Below are 22,439 nucleotides of genomic sequence, written 5' to 3' on the forward strand. Positions count from 1 at the left end.
GGAGTGACGATGTAGGTGTTGTTTTGGGTAAAAAAGAGAGAGAGCGTGATTGCAAAGCGGTAAGAAAAAGGAGGATAAAGAGTGAAAAACGTGGTGGAGGATTTAGCAGAACAGTTGTCGAATGCCCATAGCAATAGCCGCAAAGGGAACACACAGTTGGTGCAAAGTCAGTGTGCAGTAAAATAGTAACAATCGAACTCGAACTCAGTGTTGTCGCGGATATAAAACATACGACACAACACATCACAACACGCACAGCACAAAAAGGCGTTGGTTTCTTAAGAAGTGGGAGTAGCGTTATGCTCTTTCTTTCTTCTCTTCTCTTCACCTTCGTATCGTACCTCAAAATTTAACGTGGTAATAACAATCCGAACCCAGTCTCAGGATTTGGTCAGATCCGTAGCTGTTCCACGTCCATTGGCATCAAAACGAATGTGAAGGAGATGGTGGTGAAAGTGAAGAGGCAAACGCTGGAAGCATGCATGACATGCCCTCTTTGCCATAAGCTATTGAAAGATGCTACCACCATATCTCTCTGTCTTCACACGTGTTCGTCTCTCAACTCTTTCTTCTTTCGATCTGGGTTTCTTCATTTCATGCTTTGCGTATAGCAACCCCGATTGATTCCCCTTCCCTTCCCAATTTGATTTTATTTCTCTTCTGATTCGTATTGCCTGTTGGGTGTTTCTGTATTATGCCTTTTCTCTTTCGAATTTTCAACGTCGCACCAACGCAGCATTCCTTCTTATACTTAATCCTTCTTGTTTATCTTTCCGTAATTATTATTCAATTATCATAGCTTTCATTATTTGGGTTAACATCCATTCACTCTATTCATTCATGATCCTGGGGTCCTCCTGGTCTTAATTATATTTATAACTATTATTTACTCTTCATTATTTACTTATGTATAGCATGAACGTTAAACAGTAGCTATGTTACGGTGATCGAACAATAACGTTAAACATTAACTGACCCCATACATCAAATTATCATTTTTATTTCTGTGCTTTACTGGTTGTATGGAATTCTATGGTTTGACTGGTCAGGAATGAAATCGTCTTAATTGTGTAAGTTCTGTCTTCTTTCAATTTCTCGGTTATTTTCCCTTCTAGATACGAAGCATTGGTGATATCATTATTGTCATCCCCATCTTTACTTTTACTTGGGATAATCTCTTATGAAGTTATGCTCAAATGCCAGCAGAACAAAACCCTCTTTCTGGGTCATTTGACTGTTAAGTACATTCAGATAATCTTGTTGATAAGCATGGATGCAATGGAATTTCATGATACGTTGATTTTACAATTCCAACAGCACATTATATTTATGGCATTATTGAATTATGCGCATACACCTTCAGAACATCTTCTGAGATCTAATTTTGACCACTTCGAATATCTTTTTGAGCAATACTTTGAACAATGAACCGTGCACCAGTTTGCAGGAAGTGCATATATGAGAAACTTTCAGATGAGGAGATGGATTGCTGTCCAGTTTGCAATATTGATCTGGGTTGCCTTCCCGTGGAAAAACTCAGGTTCATTTTTGTCTTTGATTGCTAATTTAGTATAGTAATTTGTGTGGCTTGTGACTTTTTTGAATTGAACTAAACAAACATGCTGCTGTAATGCCTGGCTGTAGACATGTTAATATCTGTTTGTTCAGTTGTGCTTCTTCTTCTTCTACATCGTTCTCTCTTAGCATCTATCTTTTGTTTGTACAAGAGTACATGCATTACAGATTTAGCTATGCATATGATCAATCTCTACCTTTTTCTTTCTTATTCTAAAACTTATTACTCTTGCTGTGCAATTTTCCTAAGTTGACACTAAATTTTAAGGCGTTAAGTCTCTTTCATTTGTTTATTGTATTAAATATTTCTGTATTTTTTAGTTAAATTTCTTTCTTTTAGTAGGATATCTGCTTTTTCCCCATTTTTAGAAATGATATTTTTTAATACTTTCTCACAAATCATAAAGTGCTATTTGCTGCATGTGTTTTAAACATTGCAAGATATAATTGTAACTGTTGACCAAACATAACCATTTGGACTTTTGATTTATCAAATATTCTCTGCTTTATTTTATGAGGCATTCCTCCGCCTAAATTGTAAAAGTTCCCCACAGCTTAGCATTTTATTGAAATTGCATCTTACATGTGCATTTCCATCTGGTTCGGACATATCTTCATTAAGAAATAAATGGAGCATTTCATCTGCCACAAATGATCTTTGGTTAAGAGTGAAGACTGGTGTTTATGCAGTAGTCAATGTGAAATTCCCGCTAATGACATCTTCCTCATTTTCAAGCATATTAGACCCCCTTTTTAGTTGAACCTGTCTTTTAAACTTGAATGACTTTTTCTTAAATGATCGCATGCATAAATTTTTTTATGGAACTTAAAAATCAGATGCCTAGTCATCATGTGTTCCTATTAATTATCTGCAGGCCAGACCACAATTTGCAAGATATTAGAGCCAAAATATTCCCTTTTAAACGAAGAAAGATCAAAGCCCAAGAAGTTGTTCCTTCAATATCCCTGCCAGCGAAAAGGAAGGAAAGATCACTTTCATCATTGGTAGTAAGTGCTCCCAAAGTTTCAACGCAGACTGGCTTTACAGGAAAGAGAACAAAAACTGGTACTAGAAAGGCTGCTGCTTTACGTGCATGCAATTTTATTCTTGAAGAATCCATAAAGAAGGAAGAAACAAATGGTGAAACAAATGGTGAAGATATTCTGGTAAGTTCAGTCTCTGCTTCAGTTCATATGATTGCTCAAAATGAAAGTCAGGTGTGGGATATATATGGGACCCCAGGACTTTTCTGTTTGTGGTTGGTCTTTAACTTGTTGCTTCATGGAGTCCTAGGAAATTATTATTTATGACTCTATTTCATGTGATAATTTTCATGCATGATCATTATGTTCTTGTAGGATTCTTCCATAGCTGAGTCTTCTAAGAAGCATAGGCCCAATGAAGATACAGAGAACAGTATGGACCTTACAGAAGGGAAGGCTGATCTCTGGACGCCCTTGAACTGTCTTGTTGAAGCAGCCAACAGAACAAAGTCGTCCAGGTCAAATTCACAAGGGACTCCTCATGCCAAATTAGAGTCTCCAACTACTCCTCATGGGGGAGTAGAGATTCCTGAAATTACAACCAAATCAGAGCCACCTGCTTCTGTCCAGAGGGAATTACACATGCCTAAAACCAAAAACAAGGATAATGGACATAAAACAAAGTTTGGAGATAACAAGGATGGAAACACATTTCCTTCAGGGCCAGTGAAGCGAAGAAGGCTACGTCCTGCTAGTCAGAAAAGAGCAGCAGGATCTGAGATGTCTGCCTCAACCCAAGTCATGTTAGATGCAACAGGGGGCAAGTGCAACAGGAAAAACTGTCCTATTTGGTTTTCATTAGTTGCTTCCGAAGACCAGTAAGTTACTTTTTTTTACATGAAGAGATCTTATAAATTATAAAATGTTTACCTTCTGTGGACCCTAAAGCTTTGGATTGATGTTATTGCTCAGGAAAGGAGATGTTCCCTTGCCACAGATCTCAGCATGTTATTTAAGAATAAAGTAATTCTTTCAACTCCCATTATCTTTCTGCTTCAAACCCCCCCATCCCCCCAAGTTTTTGCTTGACCTTTTTTGCAAGTATAACTTTGGCCTGTGAATTGGCACGATGGAATCCCCCCTCTCCCATTTTTTTGGTCTCAAAATTGGGCTAAATGTCAATAAAATTTAAGAAGATACAAAAATATGGTTTTGTATGGTTATTTATAATTTAATAAAAGGTATTTTGAAGTCTGTAGGTCTAATTAAAGTCCAGTTTCACTTTAGCTTGGCTAAAATCTAAATTTCAAAGAGAAATCCAGGAGGGAAATTAAAAAGACTGCATGAAAGATATGTGCCTCTCAGATAAGAAATTTTCCTTTTTAAATAGAAAAGTGCTAAATGGTATGAATGTATAGTTAGTTACCCATTCACTTTTCAACCTTTTTTTTTCCTTTCTCTCCAACATAATTGGTTATTATGGCCTTTTTTCTCTAAGTTTACTTGTGTTTCTTGAGTTGTTAGTTTAGACATCTAGAAGATTGTCAGTTCTCTGTAGCATTTGAAGAGATGTTAACTTCATGTGCAACATTACTACCTATTAGGTTTATGTTTATAGAAGTGGGATATAATGCACCCTGCCTCCTGAGCATAATATTTATGTTTCCCCATAATTTGTGGTATCATAAACAAATTGCTTTTCTGTATAGAGGGGATTCCCAACCCTCTCTGATGTAAATGACCTCTGTAATGGTGGCAATCGCTTCCATGTGGCATTCTAAGAAATCTATTGTTCTGGTAGCATATGGGTAAAAAATAATCTGAGTTACTTGAAACTTAAATTTTGGAGCAATTTGTTGAGAAGAGCCACAGCTTCAGAGAAAAGTAGTTTTGTATATAGATATAGTTATAGTTGTAGTTTAATGGATGTAAAGGAAATTTAAACTTTTTAAACAGCTTGAATTTATATATGTCTTCCTTTTCTCAGACATGCCATAGAAACTACAATAACTGACTCATTTTGTTTCCTTTTCTCATTAATTTTATTATCTCTATTGTAATTATTTTTTCACCTTGTTCTCCATCATTGTACTCGTTTCTATTTTAGGTTATTATTTCACTGCATGATTGATGCTGTTGGCAATCACTAAATGATTTTAAAACCTTTAAATACTTAATTTGTGCTGAATGAATGAAACTCTTTTATATTGTTTCTTTTTGTCCTTATTTGAATTAGTCAGCGGAGAGGTACTTCAGAAGGAGTTGGAGCCGTTCTGTTGTAGTTTCATCTTTTAAAATGTTCTGTATTATTTATCTCTGACAAGTTCATCTTATCTGTGTACTTACGGGATTATCTAGAAATATGTCTTTGATGATTGTATGTTATCTCTGACGTGTTTAAGATTTTTTTTTTTTTTTCCGGGTACAAACGTGTTTAAGCTTTTACCCTACTGTTACCTTAGAAAATCTATAGTTCAAATGGTTTCTATTAAGAACTTGAGGCTGTCGGCATCACTAGGGGTGAAATATGTTTTGCACTTAATATTGTTTTTTGTCTATAACATTTGTGATGTATTTGATGAGCACACGGTCTTCCTTATAGATGGCGTTTTGATAGAGTCACTCCTTGATTTGGCTTTGATGTGTTATTCCATATGGGCAGATTCGTGATCATTGTCTAAGTCACAGTTTTAGCAAAGGAGAACTTAGCTGCCATACTGAATTATTTGAAATGTGTTGGTTGTTTCCTGCATTTTTTTTTACTTTTTCCTTTCTCATCTAAACTTTTTGAATCTATTATGAATTTATTAATAATCAATTGGGATAGTACCTAGGTATGTATAACTACTTGTTTCTAATCTCATCCCAGGGATGGTACTGTTCCTGTCTCATTTATTCGAAAGTACCTTGTGAAGAAACTTAATCTTGCCAGCGAAGTAGAGGTGAGGCCATTCTTACAACTAAGAACGTTTGCCATACTCACCCCTCCCCCTCTTTTTTATCATGTTTTCTACTTTTTTTCTTTATTTCTCTACATTTGTTTTCTTGGTTGAAGGTTGTAATTATAGTAAGAGTGCTTGGTTCTAAATTTGCTATATGAATATTGTGTTATTATCTGACTAAAACATTGCTCCAGGAGGGCAAGCAACGTAGAGCAAGTCTTTTGACTTTGTCTGCGGCTATTATAAGAAATTAGGGCTACTTTGAAAGCTAGAATTTAGGGCATGTTAAAAACAGCAAATTAGTACAAATGTACAAGTATGCAGCACAGCCAATTGAGTGCCCCAACTGTTGGTTGATGATCTAGTTGTTGGGAATTCAAGTACGAGTGATAAAAAAAGACCACATCAGAAAGGAATGAACTAAACATAGTACATATAAGTAAAAAAAACCCATAAACCCAATGATATGATGTTGGACTCCTTTATTATGAGTTTGTTGCATAGACTCATTTGATAGTCTCCTTTATTTTGGGCTCCCCCTAGCCGATGCCCAACTCTGTTAATGGAGTCAATGGTTCAATTACATTATAATTTGCAGGCTTGTTATTTGATTATTTATTTATCTTTTGTTTTGAAAAAATTGTCTACAAAGTACTAACCTCACTGTTTCATTCTAATTGAAACAATAATTATATTTGCTGGTTCACTATTGGTGGCATGGCATGGTTTGATACTGTTTTCTACAGGTGGAAATAATGTGCCGGGGTCAACCCGTGCTTCCATCTTTGCAACTGCATAACTTAGTAGATCTGTGGTTCCGCACAGCTTCAACCTCTAAAAAAATGCCGGCATCTGTGGGCTCCTCGGCCAAGGACTTTGTGATGGTTTTATCATATTGTCGAAGGGCCTTGCCTGATTGAGATAGTCCACACACTACTACCCTTGTTATATTATTTTGCTTCCATTTCTTCACATAGATATTCAACTATTTGATAACATTCTCTCAGAGACATTTGTTCATTTAATTTCTTCCATACTAATATAATATGTATCCTTTTTATTTGTTTCTCAGAACTTGAAAATGTGTGCCCTCCAATTATGCACCATATGCTTTTATTTGATGTTATTATTAGAATATTACTTATTGACACAATGATATATTTCCCTTCTTAAGAATCAAGATAGTTACGCGAGCGCTAGTGAGTTAGCTATGTAAACCTATAGTTTTCCTATATCTTAATTGTTATTTATTTTCCGTTGATAATTTAAAAGTTAAGAATGAAAAATTGTTGTCTTTATAGGTATGGTTATAAAACTAATTATTTAAGCATCAACCCACACTTTTGAGAAAATTATCAAAGTTTAAAAAAGACAATTGTTTAGAAAGTTTTTTTAATCATGATATATATATATATAAACAACTAGTCTTATAACAATCCATGTGGAAAAAATGTTCATAGAAAAGAAAAAATATGTACATGTGTAAAAGCTAGGGGGGTGTTTGGTAAAAGATATATATTTTTTTACTAGGTAAATACATTTACTAAGAATATGGTTGAAAAATGAGTGTAGTAGGAAAGTTAAAAAAAAATAGTTTGGTTGATCGAAATATTACCAAAAAAATTGGATTAAATTTTGTGAGTCTGTATTTGTTGAAGTTAAAATATTGATGGAAAAATAAAATCAAATGACGAAAATAACCTTATAATTAAATTTTGTGCACACATATACTCTAATCAGAAGGATAATATTGTCATTTTGCATGTCCACTTTCCTCATTTACCCAGTTTTATTTTGAAATACCACATTGCAATGGTAAACTTGCACAGTGTTCCTCTTTGCTTTTTTCACATAAATCATGATTTCTAGGCAACACCGATTGATGGGAAAAATCTTAAAATACTTGTACCAAATTTGTACCAAATGAGGACAACATTGAAACCCAATGAAGAATGCTAGGTATATTTTCAGAAAACTTGAAACAAACACTACCTAAATCTGTCATCTTTGATTTTAGAGAGGTAGTTATTTAATACAAAAGTTGTTACAAATATATGATAAAGAAAAAAATAAATAAATTACATCTTAATATTTTTTTCATTTAAAAATTGTGTTGAGGGAGTTAGCTCCGAAAGTAAGAAGAGTGAAGGTGACCTGTGTAGCTGAAGGTAGCTCCATCAAAAAGCCCTGATTGAATCAAAATAGAAGAATGCAGCAGGTAATCTAAGAAAAACCCTAATTTAATGGATGTTCTTGTTCTTTGTTGTGAATTCTGATTATGATCCGAAAAGGGCGAAGGATCTGATGCGGATGTAACATGGGAGGATCAACAGAATATCAACAAATTCGGAAGGTTGAATAATCGCTTTCGCGATCTTGAAGATGACATCAAAATCGCTAAGGTAATATATAAAAGATTATGTGTTTATGCAATGCAGCTAAATTATCCACGTGCGTCTAAATCATTATCATTTATTTGTGTTTCGCTAAGAATGTTGTCAATTTCTATACTTATTATGTTGATGCAGGATCTTGTGAATTGTTCTCTTTAGCATGATCTGACTGTGTGATAATACTGTCCTTGGAGGATAGGTCTTCAAGACACTTAATTGCTTCAGCATTAGGGATAAATTGTTTCAGGAATGAAGCAATTGATTTGGTAAAGTTTAACAATTTTGCCAACTCCTCAAACACTAGCAATTGACAAAAGGACTTTTATGTAACATGTAATTTTGAGAAATAGATGGAACCTGCGCTACTTAATAGATTGGATGAAGAGGGAGAAAGGGAAAATAGAACAGTCAAGGGGAAAAGCCAATCAGATTTTATTCGAGTGCTTGACCAAGTCCTATGATTACAACCACCAAAATTTATCATGTGGGCTTGTTGATTATGCTCTTTTTTTTTTTTTCATAAACCACAGATATCCTCCACGTGAGGATATTTTATTTGGGATGAGTTCAGGATTAAAGTTTTAAGTTCCTTCAAAAATGGGAACACATACTCTTACCTCCGTCTGCTCAGCTTCCATGCACCAGTTGAGCTATTATGATTTGATCGATTATGCCCTTTCTAATTTGGTTTGTGTAAGCATTATGCACAAGCCTTTTCTTTTAAAAACAATAAATAAAAAACGAACGTCTTATCCGACATGTATTATACATATGATTAGAGTTTATTATTCATCTGTCTTTTGGATTCTCTCTTTGGCTTAACGAGATTAAGTCATTAGTGAAATATCTGATTTGCAAGTCTCAGCATGTTATCTAATTTCAATGGCATACAAGCCTACTGCAGTGGCAAGTGCATTGTAGGCATGTTTTATCTGGTGTTATGATTAAAATTCAACTTTTTTTTTTAGGAAACAAATGATAATTTGGAGGATGCAAGCAATGAGTTGATTCTCACAGATGAAGAGGAAGTTCGATTTCAAATAGGGGAGGTTTTTGCTCATGTGCCAAAGGATGAAGTTGAGAACAGGATAGAACAAATGAAAGAGGTGACAAGCCAGAAATTGGAAAAGCTTTTAGAGGAGAAAGAATCTGTGCTTGCTCAGATGGCTGAACTTAAGAAAATTTTGTACGGGAAGTTTAAGGAATCCATCAATCTTGAGGAGGATTAATAGCTTTCTTCTTGTTGGTTTCAAGGTTTTTTGTACGGTACCATTGGATTTTTTTTTTTTTTTCAGTGGTCTCTTTTAATTTATTTTTGGTATCTTGCTTTTCATTTGTTCCCTTCTCCCTTTTGCCTTCATTTGGCTTCTTGCTTCTCTCCATCATTTGTTTATTAGATGGAAATTGAAACCCTTCGCAGGGCGTACACTACTTTCTGTTGTGGGCACTGCGGTCATTTAGGGGATCTCACGCAATTACCAATGTGGCATAATTATTACCTGGGTTGGGTTAACTGGCGATGAGTTGTTTTAACTTAATCAGTATTTTCAAATTTGAGTCTTGGGTATATAATTGTGTTAAAACTTAACAAAGAAAATTTTGTCGTTTATATAATCCTACCAAACTCGAATTCGAATTAGCAATAATAAATTTGATATTACCTATTCTATTACTAATTGTTTGCAGTAGGCAGCTTCTTATCAATAATGGACTAAGTTTTCTTCTAATCTATTAATAAAGGAATCAGATGCAACGCTTAGAAATTATGACAAATTATACACTCTGGTTAATGACAACGCTTTTTTGTAGACAAAACCAAACCCAGAATTAGGAAAGCAGGAAAGAGCGAGTCATAACGCTTTAGAAATTTCAACAAATTATACATTATGTTAATAATAACTTGAACACAGACTGCCCTTTTGAATCTTGAATTGTTGTTACGAGAAAAGAAAAGAAACTGAATTTTTGATTTAACAAAAAAACAAACAAACTGATTTTGAAATTTTCATCTCCAATTTTAAAAAGATACAAAATTTACTCAAAAAGTAATTTAAGTTTAACCTCCACCAAATGTGTCATTAAGCGAAATAGTCAAAAATCAAATAAAATTAGGGAGATTTACTTGTCTTAATAGTTATTTTTCTTTTTCATTCAGACATATTTTTGAGGTGGTTTCAAGAAGTTCTATCTTATTTATTTGAAATATAGAATACATTAAGTTATTTTTATATTTATATTTCAATTGAATTTGATCCGTAAGTATATATTAGCCACTAATATTGATACTCTCATAAAAACAAAGAGTATAGAAGGATTCTCTCTTTAAAATTAAACAGTAGCAGAACTAGCATTAACTGTCTATAATTACAACAATCTCAAAGAAATACCCGTGAAATCATTCAGAGTCACCAAAATTAAAACTGGTGATTGAAATTTGATGATATGCAATTGTTCCCATTGCCATGTTAATAAATGTACTAATGCCTCAACGATTTCCAAGATGTCACATAAGCTCAACCATTTTAATTACTATTTATATTTTAATGAAATAGATTACTACCTAACTGTACGCCTGTACCTCATGAAAGAAAACACATAACACTTTTTTTGGGAAAAATAGGATTACATGAACAAGGATATACTATCTGCAATGTTTTAGTCTCTTCTCTCTGCAACAGGGCATTAGCAAAGGCCCAACTATGAATTATTTTCAGCTCTGCCATGAAATTGCCTCCCAGCTTCGACAGCTTCCCTGTAAAAGATGATACACAATGAGATACATTCATGAGCTGACAAGCAGATTAAAGACTCCTATGTGCTAGGTTGACAATGTAAATTGCATGATCTATCTATTAATCACTTGACATCACATCTGTTGAACAAAGGATGCAATATTTTCTATTATAATGTCACTAGTTACACGCTCTTTTCTTCTGTTCCAATTTTAGTTTGACAGAATTAACTTGTGTCTATTCAGGTTCATCCTTATCTGGTGATTTTAAAGCTCTTCTTACTTTCATAAGTCATCACACATCAGCGCTCTCCTACACAATGCTCCACAAGTTTATGAAGCATGTTTCTGTAATTTGCTATAAGTTTGCCTCAAAACCATGCCACAGAGAAAAGCAATAGGCATTATCCTAAAACTGGGTTATCATATTATTTACTTGTGCATAGTGTAGCGTCTATATACCAACAGGTGTTAACAAATAAAATATTATGAAGACCTGAACGCATTTACAAGCTCCTTATTTTCGGGATCAAGCTTTACTCCCTCATAAAAAGCATTTGCAGCTTCATCAAACTTCTGCAAATGGATAGCCAAGTAAAGTTTTAGAGATGTGAATCACGTATCCTGCTGCTAATGTCAATAGCAAAGGGTTACTAGATAACATGCCTGCAACACACGCAAAGCTGCCCCTTCCCTATAACAAGCTTTTGGCCAATCTGGTCTTAATGCTCTGCACGCCTTTGCATCAGCTAAAGCATGCTCAGCTTGACCCAATCTAATCCAACAAAGACTTCTATTGGATAGCAAAGTAGCATCAGTGGGGTCCAGATCAATTGCCTGTTAATACATTTCCAAGAAAGAAAACATCATTTCATAAATTGATCATCATATAGAAATAGAATGAAGATACAATACAGGCAAATATTTTTCTCTAAATACACTAGATAAGCATGCTCATGCCAGTAGACACTGCACAGAAACATTAGCGAGACGTATGACTAACAGGAGGTATGATCTGAAATTGTGCAAGAAAAGTACTCAATAAATAAGTTACAGAACAGGAAGACATTCAAGAGTCAAATGAGAGATCATGAGACTTTACTTGAGTATAAGAATCTATAGCCATATGATAGTCTTTGCTTTTAAAGGCCTCATCCGCTCTTGATTTTGCTTCTGCTGCTCTCTTTTTGGCTTCAGGTGCCACCTAGATATGTTGACAATATGTGCGCAGCTATTTACAATCTATTACAACTGTAATCAATCCAATTAAAAAAGAAAAGATGTAGGTAATATATATTTAATAAGAGAAAAGCACACCTCAGGGACATTTTGCTCCTGAAAAACAGCATCCTTGGGCCGATTAGTTTCTTTAGCATTTACCAATTCATCCTGCATATTTCCCTTAATACTTAGTAAAAAGACCAAGAAATCCATTACATCAGACAACATGCAAACTATCATCAGAAAGCATCAGTTGTTCATTTTTTATTCTAGACATTGTGCAGAATATGATCAAGACTATATACTAATTTGCCACCAGAACCAGTTAAAGAATTGATAATTTTAGTGGCGGAAGTATATAGAGCCAATTCTATGTTGGAGGATGGAATATTTGCTGGTTGGCTTGTGCAGATGATATCTTATGTTCTTTGCCATTTTAATTTAGAAAGCTACAGTGAAATTCTAGAGACCATCCTCTTCTTTGTGACAAAAAATGCAGAACATACTTATTTTGGACAACCTACAAATCTACAAGACAAATCCTTGTATTTTAAGATAATGCTATAATTATTGCAAACATAGTTTCATACTACCTCATTCAAAAGAAAGCATAGTTGTTTGACGTTCTCACAGCAGTGATATGGCTTAGCTCAGTCCAGTTGGACATAAAAGAAAAATTTAGGATTTCAGTACCTGTTGCTTTTTAGTTTCAGATTGCATATACTCAAGTATCCCGTCAATAGTCCAAGTAGGAACAGTATCAATTTTGGACGTCAAGGGGAACAATATGTCAACAGCTCCACGATTGCCCCTAGCAGCTGCAACCTGTATTGGCTTGACACCATCCTGTGATGCAAACAGAGGTCAAACGTTATTCCAAATATCACCACAACCATAAGTACGGCACGTGACAAGCAAAGAGATAGGAATTATATTGAAAGTTTGGAAGGAACTTGAAAACATAAATAAAACTGATTACAGTTTTGGTATTCTTAGGACTATAGGGTTCCTAGATAAGTGGACTCTAAGCACTATTTTGTTAGTCATTGATTCCTACAATAACAATTGAAGGTTATGAGACAAAAAGATAAATCGGTCTCACCTCGTCAGAGATATTAGGATCAGCTCCAGCTTTCAATAAGCAATTTATAAGTTCTAGACTTCCATTATCAGCTGCAATGTGCAAAGGAGTTGCTCCACCAGCACTAACATTTACTTTACCACCTGCCTGAACACGATAAGATTCAAATATAAGGATATAGATGGAGCACGAGACAAAGAACGTATAGGAAGAAAGTAACACCTTACCCACACATACACATCCACAGAAAACCACAAAAAATTGTTTAAAACCAGATGTAATAGAAAGTCTTTACTACGTAACTTACCACATTTTGTTCGAATAAAAAACATTATCTACTTGCTCTCCTAAATGAGATCTCAATTGCAATAGTCTTTACTATCCTTGTATATTGTATACAAAAATTTCCCCCCTAAATCCATATTCATTTGGATTGCACATAACAAAACTTCTACAGTACTTACATAAACATCAAGGGATGGATGGGTATGTCTACCGCTTACCTCTAGAGTACAGAGACATCTTTCAAGAAAAAGTGCATTCTTTAACAAAATTTCATCAAAACACAAGGTTCAATCCAGATTTGAATAAATCTGAACATATTTTACCAACATGGCTCCACCTTCTCTTTTCATTACCCAGATTCAATCCATATTACATATGTCCCTCCCACTAGCGCTCTTTCCCAGTACATTTTTGTAATACTGGGGATATATACTTTAAAATAACTAAACCCTATGAATATAGAACATGAAAATAGATTTTCAACCTGATTGCATTGTCATACAAAAAGTTCCTTTTTTATGGCATTACTGCGCTCCTATGATAAGTCGTTCAGTATCAAATCATTACTTATATCCTTGATCCTTATGAAGGATGTCAGTTGTATATATTTATTTATAATCTACAATGTATCCCATCATATATACTGATAAATTTGCTACGATTTCCACGTTGGAGTATATATATATAACGTATCATGTGTTATATTATTCCATGTTTCGTAGATCCAAAATAAATAGATATATGATATAGTTAATTTGCTGGCTGATAAAGTCAGAGTTGACAAGTTGAAAAGGATGCAAAACCTGAATTAACAGCTCTAAGCATGCTAGAGAATTGGCTGCCACGGATGAAAGGAGTGGGGTAATACCATCATCAGTTTCAGCATTAGGCTGCAAAATAACATCAACAAGATGAAAGGAAAAATATTATAACTATTATACTATTAGAATAGTGCCATTCTATAAAATATAAATCGAAAAACTAAAATTAAAATCTTGAACACAGCATACTTATGATTTATGAAAGATCATTTGTTTAACCACACCATGTTACAAGCATATTACACACACGAAAAAAGGCACTATAGCACAAATAAGTTCTAGTGTGCAAAATAAACAAGCTCTAAGGCATTGTCTTATTAGGTATTTAAGAATCAAGCAAAAAGAATAAATTAATCCTAGGATGATTAAGATTTAAGCCTAGTGAACTGTTTAAGCAAACAGATCTCAATGACAATGCAAATTGATAAATGTTACGCTGACTAGCAGTAATCAAATCATAGAATTATTGACATGGAAATAAGAAAAGTTTCCGCAACTACAGCATATTGATTATTAACATGTGGTCGAATGAGTAATACTTCATAAGTCCACAGAACCAGAAGTTAATACGCCATATGATACTCTGCATATCCAATTAAAAGACAAAGTAGTCGGGGAGCACCTCAGAACACTATTTAGCATCAAACCTTCCAATCAACTATATTATTAAAAAGAAACACAAAAAATAAATAAATAAATAAATAAAAGAGGGCATACATTTGCACCATGTTCTAACAGAACACTGACAGCAGCTTGTTGGGCATGACCAGCAGCCCAAACCAAAGGAGTTCCTGCATCACTTTCTAAATCAGGATTAATTCCTCTGGACAGCAAATGCTTGAGCAGCTCAGTATCTCCTGCAAAAAAGCACAGAATACAACAAAATCATCAGAAAAAGAGTAAAAAGGTGTCCAAACTTTTATAAAATAGCATAATGAAGAGATAATGAAAGCAGATATAAATCAAATATATTTTCTCACACAAGTATGTAGAAAGGTAATTAAATAGAACATACCTATCCCTGCAGAATGGTGCAAGGCCGTAGCCCCTAAATTGCTAGCTATAGTAGGATCAGCAGCACGGTCAATAAGATATTTAGCAGTGGCTGTGTGTCCCTGACGAGCAGCATGAATGAGAGCAGTCTCGCCTAAAAAGCAATAAAAGCAAATTGGAAAAGTTAGCACAAAAGAATGAACAATAAATATGAGAGAGAAGCAGAAGCACAAGGACAAGCACAGGCACAAACCATCGTCATCTTTAGAATCTACATGAAGGTTGAGTTCCTCTAAGAGGTAGTTGCAAACCTCAGTTTGGCCTTCTCGAGCGGCAAAATGAAGTGCTCCTCGCTTGTTTGCGTCCTTTATTGCTTCCACTGTCTTAGGTAAATCCTTTCCCTCATCTAGCTGCCCCGCCAATTCTACCATAGTAACAGAGATGAAATGAGATAAAAGGCCAAAAGCATTGTAGAAACAAAGAACGAAAATAAGGTTACTCTTTAGGAGATCAAGATTGCCGGAACAAGCAGCGTTGAGAAATAGTTGAACTTTCTGTCTCACTACAACGACAGAGAAGAAAACCTTGTAATTGTAAACGGAGAAAGAGTAACAATAATATTCCATACAGAGTGAATGAGAGAGAGAGAGAGAGAGATTTTACCTGCAAGTGCGTCGGAAGCATCGGGAGCCATAGCAACGGAAAGAGAAGAAGAATAAAGGGTTTTCTTACTTCACAAAAAGTAAAACCTCTCGCTTCCACTATTTTGATTTTGGACACTACAGTGTCTGGGGTTTTGGTTTTATGTCTCCGAAGAAACCAAAACCTTTTTAATTCTCACACTCACTCTCTTTCCTCTCTTTTTTTTTTTTTTTTTTTTTTTTAAGGATATATTATGCCACGAAACACAGAAAAAACAACTGCAACTCCACTGGCCAAAACTAGGTTTGACTCTGAGTTTGACATTCAGCTGTCGTTTTTTTTATTTTTTTGGTTCAGTATAGATTTGGGGTTTCTGTGTTATGTTAGGTCCGCTAAATTATTATTATTATTATTAGTTTTAGTTGGGCCTCAATAATATTTCAACAGTTCAAAGCCCAAACTGATGCGCAACCCAACTTTAATCTTATTGAACGCTGCTAATTATTACTGATGCCTATAACTCTACGAAAATGTCGTCTATTTTCTCAATTGAACAGCATATTAATATATATTAGTTGCAACTTAAAAAAAATAATACGTATAAGTCACTAAGAGTGAGTTAGTGGCGAAAGCTTGAAAGGCCTTGACCCATGAGTATAAATTCAAACCTTGAACTCATCGTTGCTATGAAGTAGTGACACTTCAAAAATTCTGACGTATCGTGTCCGACACTCATCGACACTTCGACACTTCAACATGCGTTATAAAATTTTTAAAAAAGTTCAAAGATTGCGTTGCGTTGCGTTGAGTTTTGAGTTCTAACCATTATATTCGTTGAATTACGATTACCATTTTATTGAATTTAATATAAATATTTGGGATATCTCTTGTTTCTTTGCAAAATTTATGAATATTATAAGTTTAGTTTAATTTTTTTGTTAAATTATTGAATATTAAATATAATCATAAATTAAAAATATTATTTAATATCAAAATGTGTCCTAACGTATCGAAATCTAACATTTTTTAGAATTAACGTGTCGGAGTGTCGTGTCGTGTCACGTGTCCTGTGTCAGTATTAGTGCTACATAGCATCATTGTATTCAAGAAAAAAATGAATATTCATAAAGCAGCTAATAATACTTCATTTTTTGTTATAAAAAATGAGACATGAAATTGCAACAAAAAGATAAGGTATGGTGGTGGATTGAATCAATGTTATTAAAACCGGCTCGGTCATCGACCCGGTCGAGGTACTGGGTCACTGGTTCAACCAGTGGGTCACTGGTTCAATCGCATGACCCGATAATTATATGAATTTTATAATTTATATTAAAAAATTACAAACATACTCAAATATCTAAAAAAAATGATAAAAATTTCAAATAATTTAATATAAAAAATAATAAATCACATATTATTATCCAATAAAAGATCAAACAAAAATATAACGATCGTGATATAAGACTTTAAGTTCAGAAAATGACATCTCTAACTATAAATTAATTCAAAATTTTCTGCATAGTACATAATTGAGATAACATTAGTGTTGTAGGTACATAACTTATGTAAGTCAATAAGCAAAAAAAATATTCAAATATGTCCATTATGATTTTTTTTTTGAAAACAAAAAATATGTAATTTTTTTTTGGGACCGGGCCGGATCACCGGTTAACTGACCGGGTCACCGGTTTTTATAAAAACCGGCCGGGTCGGACCGGGTCACACCGGTTCTGATGCATGGCCGGTCCGTTGCTTCAACCAGACCAGTTATATGACCGATTTACCGATTCTCAGATCGACCCAGCTGGGTCAGTCCGGGTTTAATAACTCTGCATTGAATTCACCCGCGGTTGGGGAAAATATTTGACGCACTGCTTACTTAGAATAATTGAAGGCAAATAGAGTGAAAAAATTTATAAAAGAAACGGCTAATGTTTGTAGTAAAACAACTATTTGGAGCACTGGCGAATCTAGAAAAATGTGTGCACATTTAGACTGCCTCAGAAAAAAATGAAAGAAAATTTAAAATGTATTAAAAAAAATTAAAATAAACAAGAAAAGAAAAGAAAATTTCAACTTAACATAAAAAAATAGTAATCTAGGCCGTTAAAAAATAGACCCGTGTTAATCCTTTTGAGGGATTAATATGGATTTTTTTTTAATGTCAGAGGGATCACGATTTTGATTAACTAAGTCTATTTTGAAATTTCAAAGGTTTGACTTTTTTTTCTAAGAAATTAAATTAGGTCCCGTAATTTTTGTTGAGGATCAAAATGTATTTTATTCTCTCTCTTTTTCCTGAAATTTTATGTGTGCCCTTGCACACAGTTGCAAACATGCAGGTCCGTCGATAATTTCGAGTGAGATTTTACAATGGCAGTTTTAAAGCTAAAATCTTATACAACATATAATATGATGACATTTATATTTAGCTCATGTTTCCTGTAGGCCATGAAGTATGCAAGAATATTTTATACAGTTTTGAAAATATGCTAAGGATAGGATGCGTGCTTACAAGAATTGTTCTCACTTCATCCTAGCTAGTTCAGAATTTAATAGGGAGTTTTCTTTTTCTTTTTCTTTTCCCTTTATATCCAAGTTTTCCTTCAAATGATGATACTGCTGGCTGAAAGCGTAGCATTTGGAAGAGAGTGTCATATATTTCATATTAAATACTCTTGTGTCAGTGCAGAATTAACGTATGTTCTTGTGGTGTTTTCTGTAAGGTCGGAGTGTAAACATACTTTAGAATTTAATTAATTTCAAAGTTGGAGTTAGTACGTATACATGCTATTTAACATCTTTATATTTTTTTCTCTCAATATTGTTATTGATATGTTTGCCGTTTGTTTTTCTTACCCTCTTTTACAAGGTTTTTAGGTTCAGGCCCCCTTATTTTTCCGTATTTTAGATGTCCTTTCTTCAAAAACAATTTCTGATTTTTGTTAGTTAATGTGTAGTCGAAATTATAGTTGTAAGAAATTTGGCACAACCTTTTCACGTTAAAATTATATGTTTATCCCTATGTCCTTCTATTTAATGTTTATGAAAAAAAAAAAAAACAATCACAAAATTTTCACATAACCTCACGGTAGTTAAAATTTCGATTTAAATCTTAGATTTTACGATTTTTTCCAATCAAAGCGATTATACCAAAATTTCAAACGCTTTTACGATTTTACGATTTTTCTTACGTTAAGATTTTACGTTTTACGATTTTTTATCCTCTTCTGATTTTTGGTAAAATCCTCATTTTAACTACCATGCATAACCTTATCATCTAAAAATCATAGGTAAGTAGATGCATTTTATAATACAAGCTTCATCATCTTAAATTTGAATTTTATATGCAAATACATTTCATTTGAATTATGGTCAAAAAAGACATCTCTATGCTGTGGTTTTTGCCAGTGGCTCAAAATTGTTTACAAGAATAGACCCTCGGAGAGACAGTTCCACATCCAAAAAATTACATACAAAGACAAAAAAAGGAAAAAGGAAAAATGGGATGATTGAATAGAGACCGTAATCTTCTAACCAATATTCAAATTGGAGCCAACCATTGCGTTTGTTTAGCTCCAACAAAAACCCCAAAGAAAGCTGCACTGTTTTTGTATTTTTTTTATTTTTTGGTGTGTTTTTTCGTCTTTTGATTTTCTATTTTTTTTTAACTGCCCAGAAACGCAAGAAATAGAAAGAAACTTGAAGCTGCGACTCCTTTTCTCTGTCTAGTTTCTGTTTCGGACTTTTGTTGCTGGTTCTCTGTACATCTCTCTAGAATCTCCCTCTGTACAAATCATCCCACACTTCAATGAGACTGCATTACAGAACAAGCGACAGCCTGAGCCCAGTGCCTTAACTTGGTCTTTATATGTTCAGGGTCATCCCCTGCATTACAACAAATTACAACGTGAACACATTGACCAAAAACATGAAATAATTTTAATCATTCACATCAAATACCAACATGCATTAATTTTGGCTGAAATGAAATAAATAAATAAAGAAAAATATTTTTCTTATATTGCATTGAATGAGACAATTTATCTCATGCAACATACAAAAAAAGTAAATAGGGCTCACTTGTTTTCTTTATCTCTCTTTTTTAGGGGCCCATTCACTTTTTTGAACGTTGTATGAGATATTTTGTATTATGCAACATGAAGAAACTATATCCCCGTACATAAATCATTATGAATGGGCATGTATGCATGTTATGATGTACCGATACTTCAAAAATTCTGACGTGTCGTGTCCGATACTTCAACATGCATTATAGAGACTCAAAAAAGGGTTCAAAGGTTGTGTTGTGTTGCGTTTTTAGTTTTAGCTATTAGATTCGTTGAATTACGATTACCGTTTTATAGAATTTAATATAAATATTTGGGATATTTTATGTTTCTTTGCAAAATTGATAGATATTATAAGTTTAGCTTCAATTTTTGTTAGATTATTAAATATTATATATAATATACACTATATAAATTAAGAATATTATTTAATATTAAAACATATCTTAATGTGTCAAAATCTAATACTTTTTAGAATTAACGTATCAGAGTGTACTGTCATATCATGCCCTGTCCTAGAGATCATCTTCTACACGGCAGTAGTATATACATATGCAATTAAGAAAATGACAAGTGGATTAAAAAATATTTTCTTCTTTTTTCGTACGAACAATAGAGCTCCTTGCTCCATGTTGATTGGTTAGTCGCATGGAGTGTATTGTGCCACGGTTGCACAATAGATATTTCCCTGTCCTTTATCTTGTATCCGTGGCGATGCAACAGCAAGCATGCATGCATGCATGCATGGGAACAATAATATAATAACAAAATAAAAAGTATATATAATCTATAATAATTGACTCACCTGGGCTACAAATCTTCCAAGAAGGATCAGAGTCAGCATTGATAAGGGACGTTCCAAAGTATGAAGAGGCACAATTATTATAATTAGGGGTAGAGACAGGACTGGGTGATAGCTGGCGGTTCACGGCGAAATATAGGTCAAGAGCGGGCAAGGTGTTGCATAGTTTCTGGCCATCTTCCTCATTGAATCCAAAACCCAATTCAATACAACCTTTAAGCTCGTGTAGGTCTTCATCTGTGAGGTCATCACAATTGTGAATACTGTTCCTCCTTCGATCTTGCCGATAAATCTGGCGGCGCCTTCTCTCCCAAGCAATGTCTCCTGCTCTTTCCCTCATTGATAACTGCTTCGAAAGACGCTTCCTTTTCTTCCACCCCGGGGGTGCCAATGGCGTATGCTGCTGCTGCAACTCCTGATCTTCTTCTGATTCGTACGCTGATAACTCTCTTTGATGGAGTTGCTGATCTTCTTCGCTCATTCCTATATTTATTTTTATATATGTATATAATGCAAAGGGATAGCTAGCCAAAAATAAATATTGGTATGTGTATATATATATATATATATTTGTTTTTCTTTATTGTTGGGGAAGGGAATTAGATGATTGAAATTAAAAAAGCAGATGAAATATATTAAAGTATATGGTGGTGGCAGAGGCAGCTATACAAGGAGGATGCCGCCTCGCCGCGCCGCCGTGAAGGGTTGATTAAATTTAAAAGCGTGGAATGAATGAATGAATGGTGAAAGTGGGAAATGGAGGAGCTATTTAAATAGGAGCCTATTAATGGGGGGTTTAACTGTTTGATATTCGACCATTCATTTGTAACTGTCGGCAGAGTTAATAATAGGAGGAACATGGTGAGGAATATTTAATAGAGTATATATGTTGTTGTATATATGCTGTGCTCCTACATTTGGGGTACGTAGAATCTTCCTCACAAACCAGAATATGCTTCCTTAAACCATACCCAAATTTAAGAGGGTCTTCTCTTGCTACATAGCTCTGCATGCATGCAACTGATCATGCACTTGACACCTGATGTGTCATCAATGTCATTGCCTTTGTATCAAAGTTTATCTATTGTGTTGCTGTTGCCCCTGTGTCACTGTGCTCTTAATGCATAATATGTGTCAACCATATTTGCAATTATAATATCACTAACACAACTAACAATATTGAATTTTACATCATTCTCACATTACTCCTTTTAATAATAAACAAACATTAGTTGATGCGTAAATATTATTACTCTCAAACCAAAATAAATAAATAAAAGTTTAAATTATTTTAAGGGATATGCATGGGCTTTTTCACCCTTTTATCCCTTATTAATTAATTAATAACCATTTTGCCCCTGATTCGAAACTATTTATCAATCTGCCCCTCTTTAGTCGATTACCTTGCATTTTTAATCGACTAAATGGTCAAAACAGACAAAAAATGGCTGCTGGGAGATTTAGTCGACTAAATCTCCCTATTTAGTCGACTAAATCTTCATATTTAGTCGACTAAATCTTCATATTTGACCAAAAAAAAAATAAGTCAGTATGATTGTAATCGATTAAGTAGGGAGATTTAGTCGATTAAATCTCTCAACAACCGTTTAGTCGATTAAAAATGCAAGGTAGTCGATTAAAGAGGGACAAATTGGTAGATAGTTTCAAATCAGGGGCAAAATGGTTATTAATTAATTAATAAGGGGCAAAAGGGTGAAAAAGCCGGTATGCATGGCTTAAAGTTAATTACATTAATGTAAATAATTAAAATAACAATAGCTTTATCTATCTATTTATACATTATTATATCATTAAAATAACAACAACTATTTATATCATTAAATGCATCAGGGTAGCTTATTATAATTCAAGAAACTTAAATTAATAATTCAATTG

At 34.0% G+C, this 22,439-nt stretch overlaps 4 protein-coding genes across 4 annotated transcripts; 2 read left to right on the forward strand and 2 right to left on the reverse strand.

The window, feature by feature from the left end:
• The first annotated feature begins 268 nt into the window (after positions 1–268).
• LOC133286916 (E3 ubiquitin protein ligase DRIP2-like) lies at positions 269–6,532 on the forward strand. Its single transcript, XM_061484418.1, has 7 exons — positions 269–549; positions 1,441–1,540; positions 2,451–2,742; positions 2,935–3,437; positions 3,532–3,582; positions 5,429–5,501; positions 6,248–6,532. Exons 1-7 carry the CDS (start codon positions 444–446, stop codon positions 6,419–6,421), a joined length of 1,299 nt encoding a protein of 432 aa, XP_061340402.1. The 5' UTR covers positions 269–443; the 3' UTR covers positions 6,422–6,532.
• On the forward strand, positions 3,351–9,271 carry LOC133286917 (probable prefoldin subunit 4). Its single transcript, XM_061484419.1, has 3 exons — positions 3,351–3,383; positions 7,800–7,903; positions 8,863–9,271. Exons 1-3 carry the CDS (start codon positions 3,368–3,370, stop codon positions 9,121–9,123), a joined length of 381 nt encoding a protein of 126 aa, XP_061340403.1. The 5' UTR covers positions 3,351–3,367; the 3' UTR covers positions 9,124–9,271.
• A 1,014-nt stretch (positions 9,272–10,285) lies between these two features.
• On the reverse strand, positions 10,286–15,871 carry LOC133286941 (uncharacterized). Its single transcript, XM_061484455.1, has 13 exons — positions 15,690–15,871; positions 15,526–15,588; positions 15,280–15,450; positions 15,049–15,180; positions 14,751–14,890; positions 14,016–14,102; positions 12,949–13,074; positions 12,540–12,692; positions 11,943–12,014; positions 11,728–11,829; positions 11,292–11,462; positions 11,122–11,201; positions 10,286–10,646 (listed from the first exon to the last, which is right to left on the reverse strand). Exons 1-13 carry the CDS (start codon positions 15,718–15,720, stop codon positions 10,592–10,594), a joined length of 1,383 nt encoding a protein of 460 aa, XP_061340439.1. The 5' UTR covers positions 15,721–15,871; the 3' UTR covers positions 10,286–10,591.
• Positions 15,872–19,479: 3,608 nt separating this feature from the next.
• LOC133286980 (uncharacterized) lies at positions 19,480–21,024 on the reverse strand. Its single transcript, XM_061484519.1, has 2 exons — positions 20,547–21,024; positions 19,480–19,559 (listed from the first exon to the last, which is right to left on the reverse strand). Exons 1-2 carry the CDS (start codon positions 21,022–21,024, stop codon positions 19,480–19,482), a joined length of 558 nt encoding a protein of 185 aa, XP_061340503.1.
• Between the last annotated feature and the right edge of the window lie 1,415 nt (positions 21,025–22,439).

The sequence above is a fragment of the Gastrolobium bilobum genome, unplaced genomic scaffold (genome assembly GCF_033153095.1).
Source record: "Gastrolobium bilobum isolate Gb01-03AN ecotype WA unplaced genomic scaffold, APGP_CSIRO_Gbil_v1 utg3810, whole genome shotgun sequence".
Taxonomy (NCBI): Eukaryota; Viridiplantae; Streptophyta; class Magnoliopsida; order Fabales; family Fabaceae; genus Gastrolobium; species Gastrolobium bilobum.

Bases quoted from the DNA above. Each gene is read 5' to 3' on its own strand.
- LOC133286941 (XM_061484455.1), bottom strand. From the start codon at position 15,720: ATGGCTCCCGATGCTTCCGACGCACTTGCAG. The intron at 15,451-15,525 runs GTAACCTTATTT...TTACTATGGTAG, and splicing joins CAATCTTGATCTCCTAAAGA to AATTGGCGGGGCAGCTAGAT. The intron at 14,103-14,750 runs GTATGCCCTCTT...GTTATTTTGCAG, and splicing joins TGTTAGAACATGGTGCAAAT to CCTAATGCTGAAACTGATGA.
- LOC133286980 (XM_061484519.1), bottom strand. From the start codon at position 21,024: ATGAGCGAAGAAGATCAGCAACTCCATCAAAGAGAGTTATCAGCGTAC. The intron at 19,560-20,546 runs GTGAGTCAATTA...GTTGTAATGCAG, and splicing joins TTGGAAGATTTGTAGCCCAG to GGGATGACCCTGAACATATA.
- LOC133286917 (XM_061484419.1), top strand. The intron at 7,904-8,862 runs GTAATATATAAA...TTTTTTTTTTAG, and splicing joins ATGACATCAAAATCGCTAAG to GAAACAAATGATAATTTGGA.
- LOC133286916 (XM_061484418.1), top strand. From the start codon at position 444: ATGGTGGTGAAAGTGAAGAGGCAAACGCTGGAAGCATGCATGACATGC. The intron at 1,541-2,450 runs GTTCATTTTTGT...AATTATCTGCAG, and splicing joins CTTCCCGTGGAAAAACTCAG to GCCAGACCACAATTTGCAAG. The intron at 3,438-3,531 runs GTAAGTTACTTT...GTTATTGCTCAG, and splicing joins TTAGTTGCTTCCGAAGACCA to GAAAGGAGATGTTCCCTTGC.